Here is a 22,227-nt window from a genome sequence, read left to right as displayed (position 1 = left end):
CGGGATTTTTCATAGTATTTAAGTTCTTGGGTGTGAAAATAAGTATGTATTGATATTTTACACAAAGCTTTTGGAATCTTTTGTACAGACTGACCCTGGAAAACAGTCAGCATGGCAACATGCAACAAAATCGCTGCATTACCCAAGCTAAACATCAGATTAAGCATACCTTTGCTAATAGCTAATTCCAAGGCCCTTTTCCTATTTTCACTGCACTCAAAGTACTTTACAATATACCCCGTCAATCACATTCGTACACCTATGGCGTTGGACTAAATCGTGTAGAAAATACCTGCTGTTTGTTTGCAAACTACTATAGTTTGACAAGACACTTGTTAAAAGCAAGTATTGTTTGCTTTGTGCTAGCACACTACTGTTGATGACTATAACACTAGAAGACACTAATAGATATCAGTTGCTTCTAGTTTTGTGTTAGCCAGCGACTATAGTTAGCTAAGACACTTGGATTCAGATAATATCCATAGTTTGTTAGTATGGTGCTGTGGGTGGCAAAGTAACTTTGTTTCAGTTAATGTTAGCTGCTTGTTAGTATGGTAAGGTGGTTAGCTAAATAGCCTCTTGAGCTAATTTACTTTCATCGTTTTCTGCAGTAAAAAACTACTGTTATTAGCCAGGAAACTCTAGTCAGGGTAATGTAAGCTTTGTGTTCCGCATGGTACAATATTTAGTTGAGACACCTCTTGAGATCACTGACTGTTTGCTTTGCAATACCAAGCTACGTTAGTTAATATGGACCCTCTGCCTCATTTCTTAACAATTTTATTTCTATACCAATGCGGTTAGCATCAAAACTAAAAGAAACTAATGGACATTGGTTAATATTAGTTTTGTTTTTTCCAGCGGCCATAATTAGCTAAGGCACTTAAATTCAGCTTACGCTCACAGTTTGTTAGCATGCTACTGTAGTTAGCCAAGATATGAATTCAGTTGATGTTTGCAGTTTGTTGTTAGAGTTGTCAAAGAAGAAGCTTCTGTTAATGCAAGCTACTTGTTACTATGCTACTCATCAAGCTCAGGTATTGATTACTATGTGTTAGCAAGCTATTGTAGTATGCTAATGCAAATAGCTAAGACCCTAGTTTCCATAGCATTCGCGGGACGTTAGCGTGCTGCGTTTACCTTGGAAAACTTGCAAACATAATAACTAATTTTTTTTTGCTGCATGCCGTATCCATTGGCTTTCACAAAGTAAACAGGTGGATGATGTCATTAACTCATTAACATAATTTCACTAAAAAGATATCGCATTGGCAACCTTGTTCATCATGGTGATCTGCCAAACTCTACCCACTAGACACTTCAATTTAAACTTTGGGCTCTCTCATTTTTCCATTAATAAAACTAATAATAATATGGTAAAGTTCTAAAGTCAAAATAAAAAGCACTGCACTGTGGATAATATCAGGGTTAAGGTATTTCAAGAGGAGAGGCGGTGCAGTGGTAGTGCTCCAGGTACTTACTAGGAGATGTAGGCGAGTGCGTGCCGCCATCCGACGAGGACGTAGTCGTGGCCTTGGACTCCGCGGGCAGCGTGGGCCGGGGGAGCGAGGACGGAGGGGGGCCCAGAGAGGGCGCCGGTCCAGGGGGGGCCAACATTTGAGAGGAGATGTAGTGACTGGGCACTTTAATCTGGTTGCTGCCGTTCAGCTGGAAAGGAAAGGATCAGACGCACCAGAGCGAGATGAGGAAGTACCGAGATAAACTTGCAGTATTTAAGATTCTCAACATCGGCGGTGCGCAGCGGCACCCTGGTTTAAGAAAGAACTACTACCCGCACAAATTGATCTTTCTGAACAAACCCTCTGAGCTTAATACACAAATAAACATTTTGAATGAAGAACAAACTAACCACAACGGAGTGGAACGAGTTTTCAGCGAAGCGCGAACGCTTGTGTTTTGATCTTGATATTTACATATCTTCCATCTAGATTATTTTTTACTTTTAGAGAATGAACACTGGATTTTATTTGGACTCACTGAGCTGGGGGTTTGATTGGCAGGGTCGCAGGCCAGTGAGACCAGGTCTTTGAGGGGATCCTGGGCCAGGTGAGGCGGGTAGCGAATGGCGCCGTGGGGGAAGTAGGAGGAGGATGGGAAATGGAGAGAGGAGGACGGGTGGGGACGTGAGAGACCTGGATAGAGACGGGAGCGACAGAACGTCACAATCCGTTTTTCATGTTCTCCCCATCAGACAGAATGTTTCATAAAATATGCTAAATTTATCACCGATATGGTTTAATGAGTCCTAGATTTGCAAACACGCCTTTAAAAGACAATAAGATGTAAAGGTATAATAAGAGGGATTATTGTGTGTGTGTGTGTGTGTGTGTGTGTGTGTAGGTGTGTGTGCGTGCATGTGCCCATGTGTGTGTGTGTGTGTGTGTGTGTGTGTAGGTGTGTGTGTGTTTGTGTGTGTTTCCCTCACCGCTGTGAACAGCTATGACAGGCCGGTGGTGCTGTGTGAAGGAGCCCAGTCTTGGTGAGTCTTCCTGTGGGGACGGACTATCCAGCTCTGCCTTCTTCACTGGAGGAGACAGACCTGAAACACACACACACACACGCACACACACACACATTGTGAGACCCTCACGGAAGGTGAAACACAGGTGGACAAAGACCGCCATTCGATTGTGGGACGAATTCAACAATCAAGCAGAAGATGGCTTATGGAGATGTGCAATGGTGTGTGAGTGTGTGTGTGTGTGTGTGTCTCGCTGTGCGTGTGTTTTCATCATGAAAGAGCAGCTTCATAGAAAGTGGCAGTTCTGAGCTCATTTGTCGCCCAGAAATTGTTTTCAGGGTGTGTGTCTGTGAACATTACATTATTCATCAAAGTTTGATTTTAAACCAGATACTGTTTTGTTTTTGTTTTTGTTTTTTCCCAGAAGTCTCCTCAGAGGCTCCCAGTCGCGTTTGGAAAGATGTGTTCCCTGTAATAATGTGCGCTCATAAAAAACTGTAACTCTAATTGTGATTGTGGCAGAATGGAGCCAGTCAACTATGTGTATGTGTGCGTGCACGTGCGTGCGTGCATGCAGCCAGACATGTACACATGTACTATACAGTACATACACAATCCTAAGAGTGATATAATATCTGAGTTTAAAGGCATTATTTACAACCATGTTTCCACAAATCTACAAACCTGCATAGATCTGTTCATGCACATACACAAATCTAGAAATGTTTGACTAGACTGGATATCTTCTCCAAATCGAGAAATATGAGCATAGAAACCCCAGGTTTCACCATATATCTAGAAACAGTTGCGTAGCTCTGTGCTTATGGAGACAATTCTAGAAATATTCTGCACAGATCCGTGCAAGTGAGCTCAAATCTGTGTGTGTGTAGATATATCTGTATGCGAAGACAAATCTAGAATGTCTGAATGGATCAAGAAATGATTGAATATGCTGCACATCGGCTAACAAATCTAGAAATATTATACATGGATCTGAACAAGCAGGCACAATTCTAGAAATATGCGGATAGATTTGCATGCATAGACAAATATTGAGAAATATTGAGAACAGTACAAGTGAACATAAATCTAGAATTGCCTGTACGGATCAGTATATCAGAAATATGACACATTCACACACACCACATGGCCAAAAGTATTCGGTCAGCTGCCTTGACTTGCATATGAACTTAAGTGACATCCCATTCCTAATCCATAGGGTTCAATATGATGTTGGTCCAACCTCTGCAGCTATAACGGCTTCAACTCTTCTGGGAAGGCTGTCCACAAGGCTCAGGAGTGTGTATATGGGAATTTTTCCAGAAGCGCACTTGGGAGGTCACGCTCTGATGTTGGACAAGAAGGTGTTCTATCGGGTTAAGAACAGGACTCTGTGCAGGCCTGTCAACTTCATCCACACCAGACTCTGTCATCCATGTCTTGCTTCGTGCACTGGTGCACGGTCGTGTTGGAAAAGGAAGGGGCCAGCTCCAAATTGCTCCTTCAAAGTTGGGAACATGGAATTGTCCAAAGTGTCTTGGTATGCTGAAGCTTTCAGAGTTCCTTTGACTGGAACTAAAGGGCCAAGCCCAGCTCCTGAAAAACAAGCCCACACCATAATCCCCCCGCCACCAAACTTCACACTTGCAGTCAGACAAGTACCGTTCACCTGGCAACCGCCAAATCCAGACTCATCCATCAGATTGCCAGATGGAGAAGCGCGATTCGTCACTCCAGAGAGCACGTCTCCACCGCTCTAGAGCCAGTGGTGGCATGCTTTACAACCACTGCATCCGACACTTTTCATTGCTTTTGGTGACGTGTGGCTCTGATGCAGCTGCTCGGCCTTGGAAACCCATTCTATCAAGCTCTCTGCGCACTGTTCTTGAGCTGATCTGAAGGCCACACGAAGTTTGGAGGTCTGAAGCCACTGACTCTGAAGAAAGTTGGCGACCTCTTCGCACTATGCACCTCAGCTTCCGCTGACCCAGCTCCGTCAATTTACATGGAGTTCCTGTCGTTCCCAAACACTTCCATGATCATATAATACAGCTGGCAGTTGACCGGGAATATTTAGGAGCGAGGAAATTTCACGACTGTTTTTTGTTACACAGGTGGCATCCTGTCACAGTTCCACGCTGGAGGTCACTGAGCTCCTGAGTCTGATTTTATACACCTGTGGCCATGGAAGTGATTGGAACACCTGATTCTGATTATTTGGATGGGTGACCGAATACTTTTTGGCTATATAGTGTAGATCTATACAAGCGGTCACAAATCTAGAAATGTGGGCATACAGTAGATCCGCACATTTGAATTTATCTAGAAATGGGGACACCGTCTGTGAAGAAAATTGGATCTGACTTAATTTATTATGCGATAATGTTATGCAAGTAATATATTACTTTACAACCCCACCCCTGGCTTTGGCAAGTTATTTCTCAGAGGCTTTTCGGTAATCTATTGTTTTCTTTCTGGTAATTTTTTTTCCGCTGATGTAAATCCGTTGTAAATCTAACTTCAAAATCAATAAAGGTTAAAAAATATATAACCCGACGGGAGTCCCGATCTCCTCCTGTTACCTCCTTCCATGTCGTCTGTCCAGTTTCTGGAGCTGCTGGCGGGGGAGGAGGGGGAGTGGTAGTACTCCCCCCCGGGACTGTCCACCTCCTCCTCCATGGAGCCGGATTTATGCCTCTTACTCCTGCAGCGCGACAAAAAAGGGCGTCACATCTGGGGGTTATTCTATCTTATAACAGTTTAAAAACTCGTTGATGACTATCAGGGAATAATTTTTGCTGAATTATCTCCTGTTTTACTGTAAAAGACATCTGGCTGCAGCAGCACTCTCATCGCAGAATCCCGACCCAGTGAAAACAAATCCCGAATAATTCGATTTTATTTATTTCCCTTAATACTCTCTCCCGCTCCTGATACTTTCCAGGGTTATTTCCTTTAAGTTCAATCGCTTCACTTTATCTCTAGCTACTTTTTGTTTCAGTTAATTCTGTTGACACATTTTTTTGGCTTATTTCAACGTATATAATCTGTTATTGTAGTTGTAACTTTTTGTTCATTAAAAATAAAAAAACAAAAACAAACATGTTCTGAATGCCTAATTTAAAGGGTTATTCATACATATATTTTTATAAATTGTCATTTCTTATGTAGTTTTGACAGGATTTAAAAGTGTAAGTAAATTCACTGCAGAAACAAAGACACCTGCACCTGATATATGTATATATATATATATATATACACACACACACACACACACACATACATACATATATACATACATGCACACACACACACACACACACACATATATATATACATATATATATATATATATGCGTGTGTGTGTGTGTGTGTGTGTGTCTGTGTGTGTCTGTGTGTGTCTGTGTGTGTGTGTGCGTGTTTACCCGCTGGACGAAGTGCTGGCCAGGGATCGTCGGAGGCTGACTGGCTGGTTGACGGACTGGTTCAGGTCGTAGGCTAGGTGACCCTGCAGTTCCCCCATGGAGAAACTGGGTCCAACTCCTGTAACAACCGGAGCTGCGTGCAAACACACACACACACACACGTTTTTTTTAACCCCCTGGCTTGTTTTGAGCCGACGTTAATCACAACGTTTAAGTCGGATGTGTTGTTTTTTTTTTGCTGCATGCAATGCACCCGGAATGTAGTCGGCTATATTAAGGTTTTGCTTCTGTATTTAGCCATCCAGGTGGAATTTGCTGTTTCTCGGCTCAATTCCATCTGGGTTCTCTTTGCGTGTTCTTGCCCCGTTCACCTGCCTGGGTTCCTTCCAGGTTCTCCATCATTCCAAAAATACCCAAAGTAGGCCAATTGAAGAGTTTATGAATGAATGAATGAGCTGACTGATTTTTCTGTACTACAGCAGAGAGGAAGTGTGTCGTTGCGCTTTGAGAATTTAAACTAGCAGAAACTGACCGCGATCAGAACCATGAGGGACACCCGCTGATACAAAAGAGGACTTATCAATACACGTCTGATCCCTGATCGATAACCACACGCTACGGTCTAAAGGCTTGAGATTTTCAAATCAAACCATCTTCAGCCTGGTTTCTGAGCTGCTGTCAAGTTTGTGATTGACAATTTCCAGGCTCCTTGCCGGAAAAGATGGATGCGTGTGCAATTTCCTGTGATTGGAATGGAGTTAACGTGAAGGAATTTAGCATAGTGAGAGGCTTAAAGCTGTAAACTGGGATCTTTGAGTCAACAGGCAGGTGGCCGAGGTGGAGTGGGGGGGGGGGATTTGGTCCTTTCCGCGTCCAGGTACAGGTGTGATCTCGCAGGGATGCATCCTGTGTCGTTTCCCTGGATCTATACATGACTGACAGGTGATCTGTTGGAGTTCAGCCCCGCCTCTCGTACGATATCGGCTGGGATTGGCTGATATGACGTTCTTCGATCACCGGCTGATGGTCAGAGTGACAGGCAAGATGTTGGACAGATGTCGGATATTAGCCGAAAAAGGCAAAACACGCTGACTGGATGGCTTGTTGTCAATCACACGAGGTAACTGACCATTCATCCTCACATTCAAGGAAACTGACAATTCAGAGTCCTCACCAGCTGTTTTGGAGAACCCTTAGAGAACCCAAGAGGGAGAAGACAGAGAAACCTTAGAGAACCCAGCAAGGTTGGGACCGAAGCAGGAAACGGATCAGAACTAAGGCTTCAAAAATGACATTTTACCCTTCGAGTGCTTGTGGCCATTTTAGTATTATTTCTTTTTGCGGTACTCATGTACACACACGTCGGATCCCGTCAGGACTTCAATATCAACTATTGATCCCAATTCCCGTGGCTTAGAAGTGACAACCCATTCACATCCAGAAGACCAGGATGGACCAGGAAGACCAGCAATCTCCTCAGACATACAACAAAAAGCTGCTAGCTGGCTTACAGACTTGGTTCTTGAAATCCAAGGAAGCTAAAAGCCCAAATAATCAGAACTTGAAGAGGACACCTGAACCCAACATCTTGATTTAATCTGTACTAGAGACTTCCCAAACTGCTTTCAGTGACCTTGCTTGCCTTTCAGTGTCACTTCAAAACCTGACACCCTTTCTTTTGTCCGTGTTTATTATTTACACTCTTTTTTGGTGCCGTCCGAGCGTCTTGTGATTGGGAATGCAAAGCGAGGCGGGGATGAAGAAACAATGTGCGCCGGGAGCTCGTTCTCTCGGGAGGGGAGATGGGAAATGACTCTCATTGATGACGGGAGGACGAGTCCTCCGGGGGAGGACGGCAGATGAGGCATTCACTGCACCAGACTTATGATGTCTTTTGATGTCACATGGGATTAATTACCGGCAATTATAAGCCTTTACATAGAACTTTACAATACAGATGTGCCTGGAGAAGATAGCCAATGTGGAGGCCTCATGTGGGCCCCCGGCCTTTGAGCAAAGTGTTTCAAACACATTTGAAGGACGTCGGGTCGTGCTATCCAAGCGACGCGCTTGAATGTCACACGAGACCGTCTCCGACAACACTACAGTCAACACACCTGAAGTTTGTGGAGAAAGGGATGGCTAAGCTAGGTGCTAGCCACGTAGCAAAGCAAAAACCGCCAGCGCTTACGATAAATCCCTCCATTCCTTTAGGGTTAAGCTACGTATTACCGCATCTTCGAAAGGAACCTCAAAGGAACCAGATTTACTTGGGGAATTCCAAACACAGAATTAGAATTTTTTTTTAGCATGTGTCGCTTGATGTAGCCTGCTAAGCTAACTCCTCGTGTTGAACTCGTTAAAATAGTAAACAAAAAAAAAATCAAAAAATTATCCCGAATAGGATTCATTGTTGGGCTCATTTTCTTCAACAATTAGCAAATTAGCATAAATTCATGTACCTTCTGCGTAAAAAAAACATGGAATTAGAATATCCCAGACTCTTGAAGCTCTGGGAATTGAGGGTGATCCAGAACATGGGGAGGTTCAAGAACTTTCAGTGTAGAACCTTAAATTGGGGGTTCTCAGCAAAGTTTGGGTACAATTTAGGACTTACTTCTTGACACCTGCACCAGCTCTGTGACGCTGAAAACTCCTGAGGTCACGAAACTCTCCTGGAACTCCGGACCATCTGTGGAACCACAAGAACACGACAATGGTGAGACGGCCAGAACCATGTGACCCTGGGCCAGAGCTAACGGATAGAACACAGAGCAAAAATTGCAAAGAATAGAGACATTGAAGCTGGAATTTATTCTCCCTTAGAGCCTAACATGTACTGGTACTATAGAACTTGGAACCTACGTTGTCACGAACCTAGAACCTACTGTCATCGACAACCTGGAACTAACTGTCACACCTATATCCTACAACTAACTGTCCCCTTGAACCTACTGTCACCTAGAACTGAGAACTTACTGTCACCTAGACCCTAACACCTACTGTCAGCTGGAACCTAGAACCTACTGTCACCTCGAAGCTAGACCTTTCTGTTGCCTAGAATCTATTGTTACCTCGAACTTATAACTTTCTGTCGTCTAGAACCTACAATTTACTGTCCCCTAGAACCTTCTGTCACCTTGAACTGAGAACTTAATGTCACCTTGAGCCTCAGCTGGAACCGAGAAGCCACTGTAGCCTAGAACCTAAAACTTACTAAAACCTATAGCATAGTCTCAATAAGAAACTAGAACTGACTGTCACCTAGACCTTAACACATACTGTCAGCTGGAACCTAGACCCTACAAGTAACTGTCCGCAAGAACCTACTTTCACCTAGAACCTAATGTGAACTTACTGTCTCCTCCCTTTGACTAGTAATCGGTTTGCAACACTTTTCAAGGGCATTTAGACAGACAGACAGATATTTATCTATTTGATTGTTTATCTATCTATTTATTTGTTTATTCATTTATTTCCTTTTAATTTTTAAAAATATAAATATTATTCAGTCATTTTCTGACTAGGTTTGTGGTATTATGTCACATTGTCTTCTAGTGTTCGCCTAACGCTTCCCCACACCCTGCAGTCTAGAACTCAAAATAATCACTTGACTGAGTTTAGTCAGGTATTGGGTTGTTTTTAATCAGTCAGGTCCCGATGTACCGAGATATCTCATACTCAGTCTCATGTATAATCTTGATCTCAAACTGGGTGTCAAGCTAAATTTTAATTTTGGTCTAAAATTCCACCTCAATCTCAAACTAAAAGCCCAAGTTTGAGATTCCATCTGGACGTAATCCTCAAACTCAATCTAGAACTCCGTCTTGACGATTTGCCAAGTTCAAGTTCATTAGTGGATTTAAAAAAGTCAAGATTTTTGATATCTATCTTTAAACCCAGACAAGATTTGTTAGTATTGTTCTATTGTACCCATGGTGGCTGTCCGGCTGTCCTCCTGGTCGGAGCCCACTCCTGTGCGACTTGGGCTGCTGCTCTGCTCCGCCTCTGGAAGGGAGAGAGATAGAAAGCGAGAGAGACAGAGATATCATTGTTCGCCGGTCGACAATGCCTTGGCTTGAAGACGTTAGGAATATCCAAACACCTGCGGCGAGGAAACAGGTCCAAACTTTCAGGAACCAAGGAAACGTCACCATTGGAAACGTCCCTGTTGACCAAACAAACAGCCAGCGGCCTGATTGGAATCAGACGCCAAACGCTCCGGTGGTAATTGAACCCATAAACTTTGTCAAAGCAGAAAAACATGGGGGGCGGGGGGAGGGGCAACCCCTCCTCCATGTGAACATCAGAATTCCCGCACCAGAAATTTTAGGTTAAAAAAAAAAAAAAAGCTCTGAGGAGCGCCCACGTGACGGTTTTCCTCCATCAGCGCATATTGACCAACTCTTGAGACTCAACCGCCGCTGACAAGCTTTACGTCACCGTCGTACAAAATACTTCATCTCAACCATTTGAGTTACGACTTTGTTTTTCGTAAAAGGATGTGGGGTTTAACGTAATTTCAGTCCCATGTGGCTCCCGGCGTATTATATATATATATATATATATATATATATATATATATATATATATATATATATATATATATATATATAAAAATTTTTAATTATTTAATTATTTATTTATTTATTAATTTATTTTTTTTTAAACTTTTTTTTCTTCGTTAGGCTGCAAACTACATCGCGTTGAAGGTCGTCCATGCTTTCTGCCAGTAGAGGGCAGGCTTTAGTAAAGCAGCTGCTTATTTTCATAGCAGACATTTTGACTTTTCCACAGTCACGAGGTGCAACAACACGACTGCGGCTCTTTCCTATTGGCAGGCAAGCGGTGGCGTGCACGCCTGGCGCTCCGCCGGGGTCGGTAAAAGCCATACTCTGCCGCCGGGAGGTTTATTGACAGGACTGATCAGCGAATTAAACGTTGAGTTTTTTCCTGCCCCTGGGGCGCCTGGCGGGCAACACAGGCGTACATAAGGGCGTGTGTGTGTGTGTGTGTCTACTTCAATACAAGTATCCACCAAACCGAAAATAAAAGTTTGTGCAGGTGATCGCCATGACAACCGTCAAACTACATGTGACAGTGAAAGGAGGTCTGAAAGGACCGCCGCGTTTCTCAAAAACACCCGAAAGGCCTCCTCCCCGGTGGGTTTTTCCGCGGTTGTGCCTCGCGCCGTCGCTCGCCGTCTCGCCGCTGCCTCAGCCATGTTGCCAAGAGAGTCTCCTATGGCGCCCTGAGCCACAATATAAAAACCAGATGTGGGCCCTGCATTCCCGTACCGTTGTTCTTGGACCGCGCTTGTAGTTGCATTAAACATAATTATATAAATGTTTTCGATCTGCCAATGAGACGGAGCCTCTCTCTCGTTTCTTTTTTTTTTTTTTTTTTAAACAGCCCCTGTCCCTGACAGCTCCAGAGCAGGGATTAGAAAACACTCATAACCCGCAGAGAACCTCCTGGAATGGGGGGGGAAGAAGAAGAAGAAGACAAAGAAGAAGAAAAAGCGCAGGCCTTTCCAAGATCGTGTTTCGGAGATGATGATTCCCAGCGAGCGGCCTTTATACCTTGAGTTAAGTGTTGAGACAACTGGTCTCCATTGTGGTTGATGGTGAAGTACATCAAACAGCCTTCAGTGGAATTTAATACCCCACCACTACTGCCCCCCCCAACGAATGAGTGGAACCCGCTGCTGTGTTTGTGTTAACCCCTCAGGCATTTCCTGGTCCAGCTGCGAGGACATTTTTGGAGATGGTGGCGGTGTGGCGGCCGCCCCCCCCCCTACCGCCCAGGCCCGTTATCAGAGGGACAAGCTGATGCTTTTCACACCAGAGGCGCAACGCAAAAGACGCCGGCGTCTATTTAATTATAACTCTTGGATGTTATTTCCTGCCTAATGATTGACAGGTGACCCATCCAGGTAACCCCCACCCTCCCCCATGCCACCTGAACACCTCAGTGCAAGGTAAGCAGAGTAAATAATGAGAGAATGAATGAATATCTGGCTTCAGAAACTAACAAAGCGAAAGCAAGGATGAAACTGTCCACCATATTGGAATCAGCCCATGAAACGTTCGATAGAAGAGCAAGGTGAACCCCGCCTCTGGCCCCCCCATGCCAGGTGGAATTGGCTCCGGCCCCCACCTGCAAACCCCAGTGTAGGATAAGCAGAGTACGTAATGAATGAACGAATGAATTACTTTCAAGCTGCAGAAGCCAACTTTGTCAGTGCGCACAGATGAAACTGGCCACATTGTCCGCCATCTTGGATCTGGCATGAACTCCAGCTCAGGAAACCTTTGCATGAAAAGGCAGGATGGATCAGCATGCCCGTCACGTGCACATCATGCACTCATCACGTGCCCGACCACGTGTCCGGCCGCATGACCCTTCCGTATCATGTTTTGTCTTCGCCTCCTTCCCTGTACCTGCCTGATCGACGCGTGCGTGTTTGTACGTGTGTGTGTGTAGTCAAGGTGCATCAGTTCACTTGACCGGTTCATATTGGATCAAATCATCTGCAAACTGACAAGAAAACACAGTTAATTAAGCAAAACTCAATTCCCCCAAGCTTGTTGTTTCCATGGTAACACATCAATCAATTTCCCGTCCTGTCACCTGACCGCTGTACCTCCATCCCGTCAACATCACGGGAGAGGTACTGCCATTGTTTTGCACGGTGCACTTTGCACTCAGTGTTTCTTTTAAAGGTGGATTCAACGACTGAAACCTGCTAATTTGAACGTTTAGACAAACTGGACACGACTCGCCAGTCATTCCTTCATTTGATAGACCAAGGGGGCATCAAACCTGTCATTCACTGCAGTGGACAACTTGGAGATCTTCAATGAGCTGTTTTGGGACTTCTTTTTCTTGTCGAACCACAGCAATTAGTCATTTATAGGCACATCACTTTACATAACCGATTGGTCTTATTAAATTTAGACACCACTTTGACCTGGCTGGTCTGTGTGTGTGTGTGTGTGTGTGTGTGTGTGTGTGTGTGTGTGTCCACAGGAAGCGCTCGGTTATAGCCACACTCATCTAGAAATACCAGCAGTTTGTGTATGTTTCCATGCTTCTGACCTATTGTTGCCTCTATTTTGTCTAATTTTGTGCTCTGCCTCCCTACCACCCCACCCATTTTCCTGGAGGTGTCACGCTTAGCAGTGGGGACGACTTCCCCTCCCTCCCCCCACCTTTCCCCCGTCCCCTAGGAAATATATTTTATCTCTAAAAAAAACCCAAACCACGAGGGCAAGCTTTTGGAAACAGGCACAGATTGGTACATATTTAAATATTATTTTTAGAAGAATTCACATCATTACTAGTGAATTGCCCCCCAATTTTCAGGAAGAAAGGGGGGTTGCATGTCAGAATGCATTAAGGGATTTCTGTGTGTTTGTTTACTCATAAATAACTGCACTGTGGTAGGACATAAACAAAGATGGCGGCTCTTTGCGGCGTAGGAGCTTCTCGGCTCAATCAGGTGTGATGCACCACTGACACATTATGTCGTGCAGGATGAAGAACTAATAAATACATAAATAAATAGCATTTAACATCTCTCTTCTGTGCATTACTAAATTATTAAGCAGCTTGAATTTTTTTGTTTTTTTTCCTGCTTCCCTTTTCCGACATGCAAAGTCTCACATCTCCGTCGTGGCTGAGCGGAGGATTTGTCGTCAAATGCCACCGGCCCATTTGTTACGGTGTGCTGTGTTAGCATAGCCACCGCTGACTAGCTTCTGCTTTAGCATGCTGCAAGCGTAGCAGTGGCAGCAGCCCGACCAATAGTCCGGTAACTCCCTGACCTTGAGAAAGCGCCCTGTGTGGTACCTTCACCACTTATCCTGTTTGGTGGCTGGAGTAGAGCCAATAGCAGCTGACAAGAGGTGCGGTTTAATCAATCACGCAAGTTTCACTCACACACTGTTTCCATTATAAGTGGATTCATTCAACAATTCAAACCTACGGGTTTGTTGCTTGTAAACAACATCATCATCTTGTTCATTCATTCATTCATTCATTCATTCATTATCTACACCGCTTATTCTGCACCCAGACTGGTCACCTGTCAATCACAGGACCACATATAGAGGCATCCAAACGTTCTAAAAATAAAGAAATGCCATTCTACCCAAAGAGTACTTGTGGCAACTTTAGTACTGGTAATTCTTTGCGGTACTCAAGCAGTAAACGCACGGCGGATCTCGACCAGAATTGAATATCTATTCGTTCTCGACTCCCAAACTCCAGGATGGATGAGGGATTAGATGGCGCGATAAATAAGATTAATTAACCCCCTCCCCCCGCAACAGATTTATTTAAAGCTGCTTTAAATTACCGCGAGAACGTGGGCGAAGCCGTGATCTATAAATTTGGAACTTCGGGAGAATTCAGGCAGACGCCATAAACGGGACCCCCCCACCCCTTGGGTTCATTAAAACCCCCAGTGAGGCTGCGGGGGCAGAAACGCTGATGAGCAACTGGAGCGTCGCCAGAGCGTTAACTCTCCACGCGTGAATCATTGCAAAAAAAATAATAAAAATTGATGGACACGTCCGACTGATGATGTTGTTGTCCGCCATTTTTTTTTCCCCCCATTGGCAGGGAAAACACTTCGAAGTTATAATTTTCTGTAATCCTGCAAAGGTAATTTTCACAAAATATTTGTGATATTTTTAGTATGTTTTGCTAAATTTCCAGTTCAGATGACATTTTTAAACTCCATGAAATTTCTTTTTCAATCTGTGCTATTTTTTTGGACGTTGTTAACTCATGTTGCCAATTTACTGTATGAGTTCAGGGGTAGAGAGAAAATTACAATTTTTATTGACTGTTTTGTGTAGAGCAAATCACAGCTGACATTGGGGTGGGAGAGGTGAGATTTGTCACCTGTCAATCACAGAACAACAGAAACGAACAAAATTTGGACTGTGGAAGGATGACGGGGAACCTGGAGAAAACCCAGGAGGACGTGGCGAACACGGAGATCAAACCACTGCACTGAAGCCCTGACATTTTCAGTCTTTAAAAATAAATCAATCCTGCATCCTGTATCGATGTGCCCTGATGACGTGTCAGTGTCGATGACAGTGATTGGCTGAGCTGTTCAGAGACAGCGGATGCGATTGGCCGGTCGAGATCTCCTCCTCTGTTGCTCGCCGGCAGCCAAACAGCCGGCCTGCAATGCCGTCGGCTTGTTGTGATTTGTGTGTTTAAAATAGATGGCGCTCAGAACATTTCATTCTGGGGGCTGCAAACATTTAGATTATGAAACTTCCTTTCTTTCTTTGTTTTTCCTGAGTGACGCTGAAACAGCTGAGAGCGGCGTGTTCTATGTGGGGAGGCAGTATGTTCATTTTCAGCCCGTGTGTGTATCGTCGGGCGGGGATTTTGAACCAAAAAAAAGCCCTCAAACAATGTTTTCACTTGATTTAACCCTCGTGTGATCTTAACATTGTGTTTACCTCCCTTGTCCTACCTCCCTTGACCCATTAGACAATCTTTGTACCCTAATGGTGTACAGCCCACATGGAAACATAAACAAAAAAGAAGTATCACTTTTTCTGATTATGGGGTCTCTTTAGGAAAAGCCATAAAATTTCAAGTTTTCAAGGAAAAAAATAGGTTAAGGTGTTTTTTCTATAGCTAAACATGGTAGTGGGGTCACTTTTGACCCGCAAGACAACACCAGGGTAAAAGGCTCTAAAAATTATTATTCATTCAGTTTTCATGTTTCTCTTCCTGCTTATGGGGTCATGTGATGGGCCTGGAGCCAATCACAGCTGACCTAGAGCCAGCGGGCCAGAGGTTGAGTTTAACCAATCACATAGAAACATCCAGCCATTCACACCTATGGACAATCATCCTCAACACTTGATTATTTGCAGAAAAACAATACATTCAAATGTCAAAATGGTTTCATAAAGATGACTGTGATCACAGCAAAATGAATTACTTGTGTAATGCAATACAGTGTACAACAAATACCTTTATTAATATGATGTAATTGAATGTGCTTATTCAATGGAAAGCTTGGGGAGAGTGATGGTTTTATTTACAATTTTCACATCACCTGCTTTTCTATAACGTTCCCTGTGGGCTTCCATACGCGTCACCACGCACGTCCCAGCTCCTAACGTGCACTACAAGGCTCACTTCTTAACCCAATATTTGAAACCGATAATCCGTTCCCTGTCCTGAACAGAAATTACCTCGAGACCTCCGTCCCACCTCTGATCATGTGACGGGATCACGGCGGGAGGCTATTTTGGTCGCGATGTTCAGTACGAGACGCGGCGCTTCGCCAAAATAGAAATTAAAAAAGGGAGAAAAAGCCAGTTGTAACCAGAGCGGTAAGAGGCGGTCATGTCACGGCGGTGCGAAGAACACACACACGCACTCGCGACCACAGTATAATTGGCCGGGACAAACCTGGCAGCTTCACTTTTCAAATCACTCCCCCACTATTAACCAAAAAAAAAAAAAGAAAATCATAGGGAATGGCCAAGTATAACACTGACACAAGAGAGGGACTGTTCCCCAACTTCTGTCGAGAGCTGGGAGGCACCAACAAAGAAGAAAGTCAAGGGTCACATAACATGAGGTTTACAAATGCTACATATTGTGAACAATACAGATCCTAAAAAGGTTTGCCAGGATGCCGCCCTGCCAAGGCAACCACACACACACACACACACACACACACACTCACACTCACACTCACACACACACACCTCCTCCACCCAAGCGGAGGTGCGGTAATCTCCCCGAAATTGGTCCATAACTGTGGTGATCAACATGCAAATCTGCAGATATAGCTATAGACGTTTAGCATATTCACAAACATATCACCATTGGCTGAAATGTGAATAGTCAGAGATTATGGGATTAAAATTTTATTCTACAAATCAGAGTGAAAAAGATAATGATGTTATCTGAGCCCCAGATCATTTCAACAGATACCATTGCAGTTTTTCATGTTTGAATACTTGGATCATGAATGTTTTTGATTTTCAATTTAAAAAAAAAAGTTTTTTTAGGATGTTTTTTTCGTTTTCAGCAGCAGACGAACCCCCTGGCGAGAAAACCTGTTTAACACTGCCCCTCGCAAGGACGTGTATCGACCCAGCACTACTGCATGGGTACAGCATTACTGCATTAATGCAGTACAACTGACATAAAATTCACAGTAATTTTTTCTTGTTGCTATCTCGTCCTGTCCAGAGGACGGCCCTGGCACCTCTGGCATGTGGTTCATGTTAGACCTAAATTTTGGAGGCGTGCCGGAGGGTGGGCGGGGGTCATAAATGTGACGGTAAATGGAGATAATGGCAATTCAATTGTTTAATTTGTCACCGCGAGTCCGAGACAACCCACTTCCAGATGTGAAGCCATCAAGTCCCATCGCTCTGCCATTCTGTCAGACCTGCCGGACCTCTCAGATCCCCGAAATATGAAGATTAGAACATCCACAAACACACACACACACACACACACACACACACAGAACCCTTATTCAAAGGTGCTTTTGACTTGACCCGAAGACGCACTTTTGATGGAAAGGAGCTGGACACTAAATCCAAAGACGTTAAAAAACGAATAACAAGTAAAAAAGTGTTATGGACATTCTCACTTGAATCCATGGTGATTTTCCCTCCGTCCAATAAACGTCACCAAACTAAAACCCAGCTCCGAGCCAGAGCTGTTGTCAGACTGGCAAAAATCTATTAAGGCCAATTTTTTTCAACCCCCCGCTCCTCCAGGCTAATTCCAAACTGGGCGATGATGCACTCAGCACCAGGGGAAATTCCAACGTCTTCACCCGATCGGTTGCCCGGGTAACAGGCAAAGCATCATGGAGCCGGGCGACACTGAATGAAACCCGCAGAGTCACAACATCCGGCTCTGTGTCTAATCACATGTTGTTCCTAGCTGATATGCATGCTGTAATTTCTAAAAGAAAATAGTGAAATTAACACTCAAAGATTTGTGAATTGCATTTCATCTGTTCATTGTCTGAATCGAGGCAGGGTTTGATTCACCTGTCAATCATCCAGCCATTCATCCTCTCATTCACAGCAATAGATTTCACACAGAAGCAGGCTTTCCTTTTCTTCACATTATGCTTAGCTTTTGTTTTATGACCAATTTTGAAGTAACATCCCGCTTCCTGTCTCCTGCCGGTTTCACCTTCACTCACACGCCATTTTTATGGGACGTCAGTCGTCCCGGGGGGGGGTTCTTTAACCCCGAGCTAAAGACGAGTCCAGCGCTTCAGAAGAGGTCAAGTCCTGTCCAGTTGGATTTAAAGGTCTCAGAAGGACAAACACAAATTTGTCCTCCCGGGACACAGAGCGCAACCCCAATCAACCTTTGACCCCTTCCTCAAGGAGCCGCGCTTTTAACAAAAAGCAGGATAATAAACTCTTTACTAGCCCCCGGCTGTTTATTATTTTTTCGTTATTTCACAGATTTCAGACAAAAGCTCTCGAGGGTGATAACAGGAGGGATTTTTTTTTTTTTTCTTTCTCAAGGAAATTGGCCGGTTTTGCTATTTCCCTCCGGATATCTGACCCACTCTTTTCCCATGTTTTTCTAGGACACTCTTTGCAAAAAAACGGTAAAAACGGCAAGCGCGGGGACGCCTACCTCTCTCCTGAACGTAGTAGGCAAGGTAGAGGTCGAGCTCTTTGACGGACACAGAGATGTGTCGAGGCTGGACGCACAACACGGGGTTGGAGCACTGGCCTCCCTTCACCAGCCGCTCCCCGTCTGTGCTTTCCAAAGGGATTCCTTTAAACAGGATGACCATCACCAGGTCCAACCTCCAGACCTGGAAGGGGACAAGTCGGGAAGACACCGGAAAATTAGCATAATTCACAGACAAAACAAATGAAAAAAAAAGGGCATAAATATACAGTGGGGCAAGAAAGTATTTAGTCAGGCAGAAATTGTGCAAGTTCTGCTAACTTAAAAAGATGATAAAGGCCTGTAATTTTCATTATCGGTACACTTCAACTATGAGACAGAATGAGAAAAAAAAATCCAGAAAATTACAATTGTCTAATTTCTAAAGAATTGATTTGCCAATTATAGTAGACAATAAGAATTGTGTTTGAAAACCAGCCGGTCTAAAAATCTTTTATAAAATGTTTGCTCATCATCTACATCGTTTTGGGTTCCAGCTGACGCCAGCTCGGAGGCGGGGCTTAGCCACCTGTCAATCACAGGGCTACATGTAGCGGCAGCTATTCACATCTACTGAAAATTCAGAGTCTCGATTAAATTTATGACTGTTTTTAAACTGTGGGAGGAGACCTGAAAGGGGACAAGTCGGGAAGACACCGGAAAATTAGCATAATTCACAGACAAAACAAATGAAAAAAAAAGGGCATAAATATACAGTGGGGCAAGAAAGTATTTAGTCAGGCAGAAATTGTGCAAGTTCTGCTAACTTAAAAAGATGATAAAGGCCTGTAATTTTCATTATCGGTACACTTCAACTATGAGACAGAATGAGAAAAAAAATCCAGAAAATTACAATTGTCTAATTTCTAAAGAATTGATTTGCCAATTACAGTAGACAATAAGAATTTGGTCAATAACAAAAGTTCATCTCAATACTCTGTTACATATCCTTTGTTGGCGACGACAGAGATCAACTGTTTTCCGTAGGTTTTCACACACTGTCGCTGGTATTTTGGCCCATTCCTCCATGCAGATCTCCTCTTGAGCAGTGATGTTTTGGGGCTGTCGCTGGGCAACACGGATTTTCAACTCCCTCCAGAGATTTTCAATGGGGTTGAGATCTGGAGACTGGCTAGGCCACTCCAGGACCTTGAAATGCTTCACACGAAACCACTCCTTCGTTGCCCGGACGGTGTGTTTGGGATCATCGCCATGCTGAAAGACCCAACCACGTTTCATCTTCTGTGCCCTTGTGCTGATAGAAGGAGGATTTCACTCAAAATCTCCCGATACATGGCACCGTTCATTCTTTCCTTTACACTAATCAGTCGTCCTGGACCCTTTGCAGAAAAACGCCCCCAAAGCATGATGTTTCCACCCCCATGCTTCACAGTAGGTATGGTGTTATTCGGATGCAACTCGGCATTTTTTTCTCCTCCAAACACGACAAGTTTACCAAAAAGTTGTATTTTGTTTTCATCTGACCATAGGACCTTCTCCAAATCCTCTTACGGATCATCCAAATCAATGGCTGGAATGCAAAACCTCCTATCTGAAAAAAACACTTTTTTTTGGAAATGAAAAAAAAAGTTTCATTTGATTAAAGTATGGTCTATGTTAAAGATATTCAAGAATATTCTATTGTTCACAGACTATATTTCTATGCTATAATTTAAAAATACATAGCATGTATTTTTACCCCTGGCAATGCAGATAAGTGTTTTTTTTCCTAATTTTTTCTGCTTCATTGTGCACGTAGGAGTTTTGTCATGTGACATTTATGTCAAAAGAAAGTGCGGGATTATCTTGCAGACAGACTGAAAATGTGGAGCCATCCTATTTCTCATCATTCAATGCAAAAACCCGAAATCGCAAAATTTTGATCGAAAAATGATCACCGTTCTTGTGGTCATTTTGACCCCACGGGGTGAGATCTTACGCGGAGCCCCAGATCGAGGGGGATTACCAGAGGTCTTGTATGTCTTCCATTTTCTAATAATTGCTCCCACAGTTGATTTCTTCACACCAAGCTGCAGATTCACTCTTTCCAGCCTGGTGCAGGTCTACAATTTTGTTTCTGGTGTCCTTTGACAGCTCTTTGGTCTTGGCCAGAGTGGATTTTGGAGTGTGACTGTTTGAGTTTGTGGACGGATCACAATTTCAAGCAGGTGCCATTAATACAGGTAACATGTGGAGGACTAAAAAGCCTTTTAAAGAGGACATTGCAGATCTGTGAGAGCCAGAAATCTTGCTTGTTTGTAGGTGACCAAATACTTGTTTTACCGAGGAATTTACCAATTAATTCATTAAAAATCCTACAATGTGATTCTTTCTGGATTCTTTCTCCCCATTCAGTCTGTAACAGTTGAAGTGTACCTTGGATGAAAATGAAAGACCTCTCTCACCTTTTTAAGTGGGGGAACTGACTAAATACTTTTTTTTGCCCCACTGTATGTGTATTTTGATTAATGAATTATTTAATGCACACATACATTAATAGTTAACTAAAGATTTATATACACGTATAAATAAATGCATTGATAAATTAGTAAAGAAAGCAAGAAAAATTGAAAAACACATGTACATTGATAAGACATGCAAGAATCGATCAACTGACTGATAAGTCAATCGGGGGGGGGGGGGGGGGGGGGGGTGATCATACCTTTAAATCTGCACAAAATGATTCCAAACAAAATCTAAAATCTTTTCTGTAATGTGGTGCCAAAAAAAATTGATGTAACCATCTAAAACTCAACATTTGAAAACGATGCTGGCGTTTAGCAAAATAAAAAATAAGGGCAAAACTGCAAGAAATAACCGACAAAGACTTATGTAAAAGCGCTGCTTAATTTCACATGAAAATCTCTTATTCTGTTAAAAGCTAGTCTGTCTTTTCTCTTCCATTATAAAGGGGGGAAGAGAACTGAAAAACTGATGTTCAGCAACTGGAGATGATCGGCACACTTTGTTGGGAACAGACGAACAGATGGATCGGGGGAGGAAGGGGGGGTGGTCACGACAAAATAGTTCCTTATGAAAACGGCTGAGGATTCGATTTTTCTTTTTTTTTTTCCCCCTCCAGCTCCACACGAGAGATTCCGTTCAGTCCATTTATATGAGGCAGAAATCTTTGTGGTCGACATTTACCCACAGGGGAGAGTTAGTCGCCCCCGTACCCTCATCCATGTTCCCCTCCCCGGGTTCTCTGCAGGTTCTCCGTCTTTCCTCCTGTCCAAAAACCGTCAGTACTGAAAACTTAATTGTCCGTAGGTGTGAATGAGAGCGACTGGTTCGACGTCTCTGGATGATTGACGGGTGACATGTTAAACCCCGCCTCCCGGCCCCAGAGGCCAACTGTGATTGGCTGTCGCTGTTTGAATCCCCATATATCAAGGAGAGAAAGAGTTAAACCAATTTTGTGGCCGACGGAAACAGTGATCTGCCCGAAAACAAAGGTTTTGGGCTACAGTTAATGAAAACATATGTCACCTCACACACACACACACAGATGCTCCACACATCCTAAACACAAGGTCTCAGACCATCTAATGATGAAGCATCAACCTTTTGGAAAACTGCAAAATAAAAGAAATACACACACACACACAC

At 43.6% G+C, this 22,227-nt stretch overlaps 1 protein-coding gene across 1 annotated transcript in view; it reads right to left on the bottom strand.

Annotated features, from left to right (window-relative positions):
- Positions 1-22,227, bottom strand: part of nfic (nuclear factor I/C) — a 41,190-nt gene that overhangs the window by 4,540 nt on the left and 14,423 nt on the right. Inside the window, exons 4-11 of the mRNA XM_086145818.1 lie at positions 18,580-18,763; positions 9,841-9,915; positions 8,525-8,599; positions 5,908-6,040; positions 5,065-5,186; positions 2,447-2,560; positions 1,999-2,153; positions 1,482-1,668 (exon numbers count right to left, since the gene is read on the bottom strand). Of these exons, the coding sequence (XP_086001944.1) occupies positions 1,482-1,668; positions 1,999-2,153; positions 2,447-2,560; positions 5,065-5,186; positions 5,908-6,040; positions 8,525-8,599; positions 9,841-9,915; positions 18,580-18,763 (1,045 nt within the window). The remainder of the gene's footprint in view (positions 1-1,481; positions 1,669-1,998; positions 2,154-2,446; positions 2,561-5,064; positions 5,187-5,907; positions 6,041-8,524; positions 8,600-9,840; positions 9,916-18,579; positions 18,764-22,227) is intronic.

Source organism: Fistularia commersonii, chromosome 1 (genome assembly GCF_037954325.1).
Source record: "Fistularia commersonii isolate RoL2024-O1a breed Wild chromosome 1, RoL_Fcom_v1.0, whole genome shotgun sequence".
Classification (NCBI taxonomy): domain Eukaryota; kingdom Metazoa; phylum Chordata; class Actinopteri; order Syngnathiformes; family Fistulariidae; genus Fistularia; species Fistularia commersonii.
This window is presented reverse-complemented; position numbering and strand designations above follow the sequence as displayed.